We start from the raw sequence: 11,271 nt of genomic DNA on the forward strand, positions 1-11,271 counted from the left end.
AAAAACTAAACCTTTTTTGCTAAAACAAGCCACATTCCTACCAAATATAAATTATATACATATTCTGACAAGTGAAAATGTATAATAGTGACACAAATATGGCCCATCTCAGAGTTGGCTGCAGCACAAAAAAGCTAATTGAAAAGGCACAGCCAAGAGGAACAAATATGAATTAAATCCACAGGGTTGCAGCTGAAAGGACTTAATTGTAAAGCATCTAAAAACACTGAGATTTATTGGTCAAACACACACAAAAAAGAAAAAGCTTGCAAGATAAAATCTGAGTACCAAACTATATTTATTGTATACAGTAGTAAAAGACCACAAATAATGTACAAATCAGTAGAGAAAACATAACATGACAAGACCTGGTCCCCGTTCTTCGTACTTTACAGTTAAGCTCAGCTGATCTTCGTCCAGCTCACTCAGTTCTTAAAATGCGAGCGGAGGGCTGACTTGTTGGTGTTGTAAAGTGTGCTCTTACTTTGTGTGACAAAAGCTGAAGTCATGATCGCTGCTTGTGACTAGCTTGTGCAGATGCAGGTCACACAAAAACTCAACATGTCGCTGTGCCACACAATATTGACAGATGCTTGCTGATGGCCGTGTAAGGAAATAAGATTTCTTTTACTTCCTCACTAAAAAGAAACGTCTCGGTACTGGCACTGACTCGTAACTATTCAAATAAAAGATGAAAAACATGTATTGTAGCTGCTGAAAATATTCAGATATAGCTTTTGACACAAAATATAGACTGTAGGTTTTAATATTAGCTGTATTGATTTTATTTTGATGTATTTTAACATGTACTTAACTCTGAAAGATACAGCCTTTCCTAATAACCATTTTAAATAAACTTAGTTCTGAACTAACTTCAAGAAAGCTGGGTGTTTTTTGCAGGAATCGTGGCTGAACTGGAAAAAAAAAAATTAAGCTCATTTCAGACTATTTACATTCAAAGCTAATTTGGGCTAATTTGGTTACCCACATACGAAGAACGGGGCCCTGTGGGTATAGAAGACTTATCTCCCAAACTCCATTGGCTGACCTCCCTGACCTGATATGCAACAAACTGCATGCTTCACTCTCCAGAATGTAAAAATAGTGAGACACTCATCACCACTTGAAAGACTGCCACTGTAACACTGCAGCAAAACACACAGGCAGACAGCATCTCAGCAGCTGGCGTAGCAGTGGAAAGTGTTGGTGTCTTAACAAAAACATTTCAACTTTTGTTGGGCGTTGCTCGAATTTGAAGCTGTTCATCCTCAAATATCTAAAAATCCCTTTTCTCGTCAGCCTACTTGTCCAAGGGCAATACAGGGGATGAGACACCTGAACTCAAAATAGCACTGAGGAAGAACCTTTCAGTTATTCCCACCCACATCCCGCCCTCTACCACAAGCAGACCTTTTAAAATTATCATAGACTGGTCACTGGCCCACTTTGAAAAACAGAACAAAAAAATAAATTTTTTTTTTTAAAAAGTTACATATTTTGCACCAAGAGACTCTTTACCAAATCAAATGCCAAATAACTCCACCTGTGGCTGCACTTATGTGGTATTAATGAATTCTCTCCCCTGAAACAAGCATTTTTCTGAATAAGCATTTATCTGTGTACCGCAGATACAATCGTTCAGTTAGTAGCCATCTAGGAGGAAGCAAACACTGATGCAATATAAACGCCTTTAAATATGACAGTTTTCACCTTGAAGTTTGCTTTTAGAGAGAAGCACGTCAAATATGAAGCAGACGTTCAGTTTTTTGGAGTATTGGTCCAAGCCCCACAACATTTATCTAACACCCATTCTGATACTGCTGTATAGGAGGGGGTGGAAAAGTAAAAAAAAAAAAAAAAAAAAAAAAAGATGCCGATCATATGCCCCATGGGTGTTACACTTAAAATAACTGACCAAAAAAAAAAAAAAAAAAAATTACAAAAGAAGAAAAATTGCAGAAGCACCTAAAATGCAAAGAGAATTAAAATGCATTTGAGAAAAAAGCAGGAGTCACCATTCAGACAACAAACACACACACAAAAATAAAGTGAAATGGAAAGCATGTGTGTATTAAGTTCAGATAGTGCTTCCACTTCAAACCATTTTCATGCCCACTGACAAAATACTCGCAGAGCCTCGCGTTCAACCCTGATGGATGAAAACAGTGAAACTACTGGATACTAAGCTTTCACTGCACTGTGAACCAAAAGCAGTGACAAACCAGGAACAGCTGTGATGAGCTGTTGGTCCAATCACAGCCTGCGGTGCCAGAACAAAATCGGTGTCCTGACTGGCCAGCAGAGAGACTGTTGACACACACAAATGTTCAGTCCTGACTGAGACAGCACATAAACAGCTGACGAGGCCCCCGCCCACACCTGACGAAAACCATGACAGACATCTTTAAACTTAAGGAATAATAATAATAATAATAATAATAATAATAATAATAATAATAATAATAATAATAATAATAATAATAATAATAATAAGCTGAGAGGAGTGGTGGGGAAGGGATGAACAGTGAAGGTGGTTGAGGGCGTTGTCTGAGGGTGGCCATCAATGAGGTGGGTAGGGCTTAGCAATGCCCGCCTGTCTGCTGCTGGAAAACATCTATGGTGTCTTCATCTTCCATTTCCAGCTGAGAAAATAGGGGGAAAAGATGTCCCATATAGTGAATATTCACACTTTTTTAGTGGTGCAAACATATTCAAGTGATTTCAGGGAGTTACAAAGTGTGCTGGTCATGTTTTGAAGAAAAAAAGAAACTGAAAGCATCTTGATAATTGTGGCAGACTTCTCCAAGTTAATTTAAATAAGTTTTATAATGGTGGCAATAACATACCTGTGCAGGTGTATCCGTCTCATTGATCGGCTGGCCATCGAACCTGAACCTGATCTGCCTTATTGAGAGTCCCTGCAGAATAAGATGCAGAATTTTAATTAAAAGAAAATTAAGTGTGCAACTAATGATGCTGCTTAAGGACGTACAGCGGCTTGCTTACCTGTCGTTCACAGTACGCCTTCATTAGCTTACTGAGAGGTGTGTGTCTTTTTATTTTGAACTGAACCACCGACCCATCTTGCCCTGCAACCTTGAGGTTGATGTGGTCATTCTCAGTCTTTACTCCTTCCTGCAGCGTAGAAAAACCAGTGGGTTAACAATCACAGAAATACATGTTTTCTTTAAGCGACATACACAATACAGTTAGCAGCCCAGCTAGCTAAGGCATATATACAAAGTAAAATGTAAGCCACATATAGCCTCCAATTTTAATAGCTTTTTTCAGAAAATACCGGTGTGACTTGTGTTGAATTAACCCCATACTATTCAGCAAATGCTTTGACCGAAACAAACGTGCATTGAGCTGGATAATGCAGGCAGGTTACCGTCTGTGCTTACCGGGCACTCACAGGCGCTAATGTTAGCATGATTAGCTCCAGGCTAGGCTCAGAACCAGTGTTGAGTTTAGCTGCCGGCTAACGCTGCTAGCAGTTTTGTTTTGTTGTACTGAAGTAAAACGAGCACCACAACGGAAAGAAAGAAAGAAAGAAAAAAAAAACCTGCCAGTATACCGTGGTCACATCAGTTTTTAAGGCGGTGCGTCACCTCAATTTGCGCTCTTCGGCCACTACTGCAATTGCGGCATTTGCGGCGTTGCGGACGTAGCGTGGTCCCGTTTCGACAAAGAAAAAAAAATCCGCAAATAGCAATCATGGTGTAATTGACATTTATGTTCACAACCCTTTAACTCATAATTAGTGGGAAAACATCTCTTCCGTTTTATACCTACAGTGGCCTGTGTGAGCGCATATAAACGCAGATATGGATATGCGGGTACTCATTCATTTGCGAAACAAACACTGCGCCGATTTACAGAAACGTGCAAAACCAGGCCATTTTTAGATTGCACATCTGAGCGACGGTTTCGCAGGAGCTCGAATCAGCCATCATAACAAACAAGCAGCTCTATGAATCTAAATATATTACCTTTGGCTTTTCCTCTGACATCTCGACTGGGTTTCGTGTTGCGGTTTTCTGAAAAATCTGCTAGTTCGGCTTTATTTGTCTTTCTGCCGCCTTCTGTCCTCTCCTCTCCCCTACTGACGAGTACGCGCCATAGACCGCTGCTGCAAATAAGCCATTGGACCTTAAAAGACCACGTGGTTTGGGAAATCGCGGGAGCGCGCATCTCTGCAAAATACTCGATCACGCGAAACCTCTTGATGTGCGCGCAAAAGAAACCCAATAACAAACCACCTGTAAGTCGCAGCTATTGTAGTTCTGTAGTTCTAACTGGCATTCATTTTAAATGTTTTTTCAGTTTAGTATAGTTTGACTTAGTTTCCAGAATGGGTTTAAATGTAATGCTCAGTTGGATTTTAATTTATTATTATTATTAGAAATAGCTTGGACTCTTTTAACTTATTTGTCTTAAGAAAGTCAGACGTTCAGTAGTCGTCAGACGTTTACATACACTGGTGATAGACGTGAATGCCATGGTAGACTTTTGGATAATTTCTTTGAACTGTTCTTTTTCCAGGGTGGAATGATTGTACAGCATACATCTTTAATTACTTCAAAAAATAAGAATTGGATGCCCAATTTAGAATTTATATTAGACTTTGTCTAATCCACACAGAGTCAGAAGTATACATACATGCTCAAATACATACATACACACACTAAAATCTTTTAATAAGTGGTGCTGAATTGTATATTAATTTGACAATAAAACCTAAGACCTATTAGTTTCTCGTTAGTGATCATGATTAACTATAAATGGTAGTCTCACTTTGCCAGCATAAAATGGATTTGTTTAACAGCACTCATTGGATTGACTAATATTCAGAACAACTGGAAAGTTCAAGGAACTCAGTGAAGATCTAAGAAGGAGAATTATACATTTACATAAGTTGGGAAGGTCTCTTGGAGCAATTTCTAAACAGCCGCAGATTCCAAGATCATCAGTTCAAACAACTGTGTCACCACTTTGCCAAAGTCTGGAAGAAGACCCAAACTGTCACCCTCAGATGACAGGAAATCGGTTAGGATGTTCAGTAACAAGCTAAAAACCACCAAGGCTCCAGCCTGCCCTGAACTGGAAACTGCTAGAACACAAGCATCGCCGTTCACAGTGAAAGTGAGTTTTACATCATGACTGAGAGGGTGCCGACCAAAAAAAAAAGCCCCTGCTCCAAAATCACCACCTTTGAGCTTGACTGAAATTTCCAGTTGGCCGCATGGACAAGCCAAATGCCTTCTGGAGAAAAGTTTCATGGTCAGATGAGAAAGATTGAGCTGTTTGGCCACAATGACAAGAGGTATGATTGGAGGAGTAGTGGTGAGGCTTTCAGGCCTAAGAACACTGTACCAACCAGCAAAGTACCAGTACCACTGGCAGCAAAACAGCCCCAGAGCATGATGCTATGCATAGTGTCAAGTATTGTGGTGGCAACATCATACACTAGTGCTATTTTGCTGCCAGTGGTACTGGTATATTGCACAAAGCAGATGGAAAAATAAAGGAGGACCACCTCAACTCAACAGCTAGACAGTTGAAACTTGGACAAAACTGGGTGTTCCAACTGGACACTGACCGCATACACACAAAACTAGCTTTGGAATGGATAAAAGAGACTAACATTAAGCTTCTGGAATGTTTTTTTTTCCAAAGCCTTGACCTCAAGCCTAATGAAAATTTGTGAACTATGCTAAAAGACTGGGTTCGTGCCAGGAAACCAAACAATTTAAATGAATTCTGCCAAGAAGAGTGGTCAAATATCCAGCCAGAATTATGCCAGAAGCTTGTTGATGGCTACCCAAAACGCCTGCTCAAGATCCAACTTGCTAAGGGACATTTCACCAAATATTAGTGGGGGTGCATGCATATATTTTTGCCTGTGTATACTTTTGACCCTGTTTGGATTACAGAAAATCTAAAATAAATTCAAACTTGTGTGCCCAATTGTTGTTTTTTTAAAGTCATTAAAGATGTATGCTGTACAATCATTCCACCCTGAAAAAGAACAGTTCAAAGAAATCATTAAAAGCCCCAAATTACCATGACATTCCTGCCCATGATGAATGCTTGTAAACTTCTGACCACAGCTGTATAAAGGTGGCCAATGTGGAAAAAAGGGTATGTTTGTGTGGGACACATTGCTAATGCTGATAAACCAATTTTAATGTGTTTGACATTGAAAAAAAAAAAAAAGTAAATAAACAACTATGCAAATCGCTTACTAGTCTGGCATTGACTCACAGATCCCTCACAAAGTAAATACAATATACATAAATAGAAACTAAACTTTATTTTTATGCTCTTAAACTTTAACTCTCATTTCAGCCAATTTGCTCTCTGCTAATCTTATTAGGTTTCAGTATTGATGCATCCATCAGTACATCTCTTTATGAGCTGCACTTACTTAAGAGCCAACCTATTTATGGGATTTTGTGTTAACTAGTGCATGCCCATGCTACAGTATAATAATCCCTTTTGATAGCAAAATCCTGGCCTTACTTCAGCCCACTTATATGCTTGGTAGTTATATTACTAATAAATCCTTTATTTATAGAGGTAAACAAAAAACATACAAACATTCAAACAGCCACATAACACAAGGACACATGAAATCAGAGAATGTAGTTTCATATTTTTTTGTAGCTCATTTCATTTATAGGCAGCAATCCAGTTTTTCCAAGCTCTGTGTGAATAAGAGATACAGCTAAAATGTCCTGATATAAGCAGGTAATCTTTGCAGTTGAACCTTGTAAATAAACATCAAACAATGCTGCTCCCTTCTATCAGCTAAGGACAATCCCACTTCTTCATATAAGATACAATGGCGAGTAAGTGGAGATTCACCTGTGATAAATCGCAAGGCACTGTGATACACAGAATCGAGAGGCTTCAACGTGGATGGAGAAGCATGCATATAAACATTAAAAACCAGAATCAAGCGCAGACAAAACTGTGGATGTTTACTGTGAAGAGTGATGGTGATTCAGAGTGCACCTGCCCCTCCTCAAAAGCTGACTCGCGGAAATCCCATACAGGTGCCGGACAGCCAAGTCTATTTCTGTTTCGGGAACCATTCTGCACTTCAAATCTATAATGTTCACGGTGCCGTTGTCTGTCATTTTCAAGCCGCCTCTCTCTCTCCACGCCTGTCTCTCGCCGTCTTCGTGAAGCATGAGCCAATCTGTCATTTTCCAAGCGAAGTTGCCTTTCTTCACTGCTTTCTCGGCGTCTTCGCGAAGCCTGGGCCAGCCGGTCGTGTTGCAGCCGGTACTGCCTCTCCGCGCTGCTTTCTCGCTGTCTTCGTGAAGCTTGAGCTGACCGGGCATGGTCCAGCCGACGCTGCCTTTCTTCGCTGGTTTCTCGCTGTCTTCGCGAAGCTTGAGCCAGTTTGGCATTTTCCAACCTAAGCCGTCTTTTTTCGCTGGTTTCTCGTCGTCTTCGCGAAGCTTGAGTTAATCTGGCAGTTTCCAAACGACGCTGTCTTTCTTCGCTGGTTTCTCGCTGTTTCCGTGAAGCTTGAGCTAATCTGGCATTTTCCAGTCTAGATTCTCTTTGATGCTGGGATTCACTGGCCCTGTTTTTCTTCTTCCGCATGGCATCCTTCGTGCTGCGGGATAATGAAGAACCTTTCCTTTTTCTGGGCATTGTGGTGTGACCCTCTTAGGATCTCTAACTAAAGCATATCGAGACAAATCTTACTTTAATACACCAAATCTCTGTCTGTCTGTCCGCGAACACCTCCTACACAATCAGGATTTCAGTAACCAAACGTGGCACACAGGTATATTAGGGGCCTGGAGGTTCTTATCTATATCAGATATCGTAATGTCATGCTGCCTAGCAACAACCTAACAATGAGCCTATTTTTTTTTTTTTTGGCTGGATTAGGGTTGGTGACCCCAGGTCTCCCAATGGCGGCGGTGGGGTGGGGGTCAAGGAGACCCCAGGTCTCCCAATGGCGGCGGCGGGGTGGGGGTCAAGGTGACCCCAGGTCTCCCAGCTCAACGGGACCCCCTGTGGCCGGTGACATTCATTGCATGTGTGCTATTGCCCCCGCCCCCCAGTGGCCAGTGATAGTCATTGCACCGCGTGTGACAGGGACACTCGCGCGCACACGCATGCACGCACGCGCGCGCACACAGACACACACTCGCACACACAAACGCACACACTCACACAGATACACACACACACACACACACACACACACGGACACGGACACTCACACACACAGACACAGACACACTCAAGCACACGAGACCGGACCAGACCGGACCGAAAGCGAGGCTACGCAAAGGCCGCTGCAATCGCAGGTCGAGGACTCGACGACGCGAACCCGGGGATCGCGATCACGATCGCCATCGTCATCGACTTCAGCATCGCCAAACAACCACTCGATCGTGATTACGATAAAAAAAAAAAAAATAGATACAATAATAATTCAGTGACATCTCTGCCTCCAAACACCTTCAATAATCTATTTGGAGCCCAGTGCAATCACCCCCAACATGCAAACAACATTTTATACCTAGAGGTTTTTTTTCCTCCTCAGCATCTCTGGAAACAATCAAACCCTTCATGCTTCAGGCGACATTAGTAAGTACAGCACCACCTCAATCTGTAGTTTTTGTTTAACAAGTTCATCATGTAACAGACAGTGAGACCTAACCCACATATATGGTGTCAAAGTATTTATTTCTCTTTAAAACCTTACCATGCATTAATAGCAGTCTGGTCTGTTTTTGTGGACAATGTGTCACTACAACCTTTGCATACCAAATATAATGTAACCGTTTGTATTTGAAAAGCAAAGGCATGTATGAATGTTCTTTATTCTAGCCTCGACAGCCCTGCACCACTTAGACGATCATCAGGAAATCTCTCAGTGAGTTCGCAAAATTCCTCAAGTCAAGATTTTCCAGCAGCCCTAAAATCTGTAGAGGGACTCTAAAGGCTTCAGGTGTGGTGGCTTCACCTTACAACAGACTGTCAATCACAACACATGGTAAACGGACTCGTTCCTATACAGCGCTTTTCTACTGTAACTCTACTTTATACATGTTTGCATTTACCCACCAACACACATTCACACAAGCTTACTTACTGACAGTCACACATTCATACTCCGACGGTTGCGTCGCAGAGCAACTTGGGGTTCAGCATCTTGCCCAAAGATAGTTTGAGACTGGAGCAGCCAGGAATTGAACCACCAGCCTTCCAATTAGTAGAGTCAGCTATTGATTGAAAATCTGGAGAAACTCATAAGGGGTAAAAACAGGAGGGTATACATCAAAAGGGGCAAATCCTCCTGAGCCACAGCCACATGCATTATATTATACAGCAGTATCATATTAGCCAATTATCAGTACTTGTATTACAATGTGCTGCAACTGCTATTGATTTATTTAATGCCTTCTGTGACAGTAAAGAACCACAGAGAGCACGTTTTTAGCAGTGGTAACTTTATTGCTGATGTTTTGAATGAACAGACAGCGTGACAGCAGTTTTATTTTAAAGAGCAGACTAATTAATAATTAGTCTAATTAACAGGAGCTGAATTCAGAGACAACACAGATAAATAAAGAGGTTTGACTCATTTGCATTACCAGGATCATTTTCATTATAAAATAACATTGGGTATTGATTAGGTATTACAGTAGATGTATTATTAGCTTAATCATTTGGTAACTGTAGGAGATTCAGTGATTAAAGGCATGAATCAGAGAAAAGCAGTAAAGCCTCCCACTGAAGAACTAAGAATGAACGTGCTGATAAAAACCAGCAGCTAATCTGACTGAGCTGTTTTTTTATAAGAGGAGCCGAAGCCCGAGAAAAGAATCAGAATCTTATCCGATCAGCGAGTACGCTGGAGCGGTGTCACACTGCTCCGGGCTGCAGGCGCTGTTCTGGGAGGAGGTGGCCAGAGCTGCCTGAAACAGTATCACCCTCTGCAGCAGGTCATACATGGAGGCGGTGTTATCCGGCTGCCTCACTGCATCACTGTTATCCAGCTGCTGCTGAAAGGACTGCTCAAACAGCTCATCACAGCACAGCACTTTCCCCCATTCGCTGACACCATCTCAATCTTCCTGATCAGCTTGGCCACCTGAGCTCTGTTCCTCATTTTCTTGTTGTTGAAGACGTGGTAACGGTTACCACACTTGTTTATCACCTCTTGAAGTTTGGGGTGCCCGGTTTGCAGATACTGCTGTATGGTTTTCTTCTTCAGCTCGTCGCCACGCGTGAACAGGACAATCACGTACTTAGAAAACTCGGGTTCCAGGGCTTGCACGCAGTTTTCTTCTTCTTTGGTGAACCTGCCAATCTGAAGGACCAGGATGAAGACGTGAGGTCCCGGAGTGCACACGTGGATGCATTTTGCAATCTCTTTCTTTATGTTCTCAGCACTTTTAGATGTATCCAAAATGCCGGGCGTGTCGATTATATGCATCTGTCTGTGGCAGTGGACCCGTTCTCTCTCACATGTCTCTGTCACAGACTGGGGACTCGACAACGACTTGAAATACCTCCGGCCCAGTATGGTGTTACCCACTGCGCTTTTCCCCACTCCAGTTTTCCCAACCATCACAATTCTCAGAGGAGCCCCTGTGAAAAGAAACGACATGAAATTCCAATAATGAAACCACTTCAACCTGATTGGTATATTGGTATATAAAATATTCCAACTTCACCTGCTGGGACTGAGGAGTGGGTACCCATCTCGGCACCTGTCCGAGTAAAACACCACCAAACCTCACCACAATTAATATGGTGCAAGTGCCCGCCCACATAAGGTGGACCGGCCTATATCAGTGAGATTCAGTGTGACAGCCTCAGATACAGAGACTGTGTGGAAAGCTACATGTTTACTCTTTCCTGAGCAGGAAAAATGTATTCCACGTAAGTGACACCTGTTTATAGTTTGGGAGAGGTTTCTGAGCACCTGTATGCAAAAATCTGGATGATGCAAAACTTCCTTCTGACCAAGTTATTACTTCTGGCTACCTCTGGCTTTTGCTGCCTGAGAATTCAGGAGCTCTCTACCTGTATGGTGTTGGCTCTCACTGCGGTATTGTATCACTTCCTGTTCCGGAGCACAGTGTTTTGCTGTCTGTTAGCTGTTATATCTGTATAACTCGATTTATCTGGATAATAACATATTTTAGTGTAATCTTCACCTACTTTAAATAGCATACTCTTTGCTGAATCACCTGTATTCACATTACTCACTTTATTTGTTTTTAG

The 11,271-nt window shown here is 41.9% G+C and overlaps 2 protein-coding genes and 1 pseudogene across 2 annotated transcripts; all 3 read right to left on the minus strand.

The window, feature by feature from the left end:
* Positions 1–266: 266 nt before the first annotated feature.
* On the minus strand, positions 267–4,129 carry sumo3a (small ubiquitin like modifier 3a). The gene is made up of 5 exons (XM_030718555.1): positions 3,993–4,129; positions 3,007–3,135; positions 2,847–2,918; positions 2,494–2,642; positions 267–2,445 (listed from the first exon to the last, which is right to left on the minus strand). Exons 1-4 carry the CDS (start codon positions 4,011–4,013, stop codon positions 2,580–2,582), a joined length of 285 nt encoding a protein of 94 aa, XP_030574415.1. The 5' UTR covers positions 4,014–4,129; the 3' UTR covers positions 267–2,445; positions 2,494–2,579.
* Positions 4,130–6,620: 2,491 nt separating this feature from the next.
* Positions 6,621–8,053, minus strand: LOC115772807 (cancer-related regulator of actin dynamics homolog). Its single transcript, XM_030719195.1, has one exon. It carries the CDS (start codon positions 7,669–7,671, stop codon positions 6,961–6,963), a length of 711 nt encoding a protein of 236 aa, XP_030575055.1. The 5' UTR covers positions 7,672–8,053; the 3' UTR covers positions 6,621–6,960.
* Positions 8,054–9,528: 1,475 nt separating this feature from the next.
* Positions 9,529–11,053, minus strand: LOC115772806 (GTPase IMAP family member 7-like; annotated as a pseudogene).
* Positions 11,054–11,271: the final 218 nt, after the last annotated feature.

This window comes from Archocentrus centrarchus, chromosome 22 (genome assembly GCF_007364275.1).
Source record: "Archocentrus centrarchus isolate MPI-CPG fArcCen1 chromosome 22, fArcCen1, whole genome shotgun sequence".
Taxonomy (NCBI): Eukaryota; Metazoa; Chordata; class Actinopteri; order Cichliformes; family Cichlidae; genus Archocentrus; species Archocentrus centrarchus.

Excerpts from the sequence above, each read along its gene's own strand:
- sumo3a (XM_030718555.1), bottom strand. The coding sequence starts at position 4,013 with ATGTCAGAGGAAAAGCCAAAG. Across the intron at positions 2,919-3,006 it reads AGGCGTACTGTGAACGACAG|GGACTCTCAATAAGGCAGAT; the intron begins GTAAGCAAGCCG and ends CTTATTCTGCAG. Across the intron at positions 2,643-2,846 it reads AGACGGATACACCTGCACAG|CTGGAAATGGAAGATGAAGA; the intron begins GTATGTTATTGC and ends CTATTTTCTCAG.
- LOC115772807 (XM_030719195.1), bottom strand. The coding sequence starts at position 7,671 with ATGCCCAGAAAAAGGAAAGGTTCTTCATTATCCCGCAGCACGAAGGAT.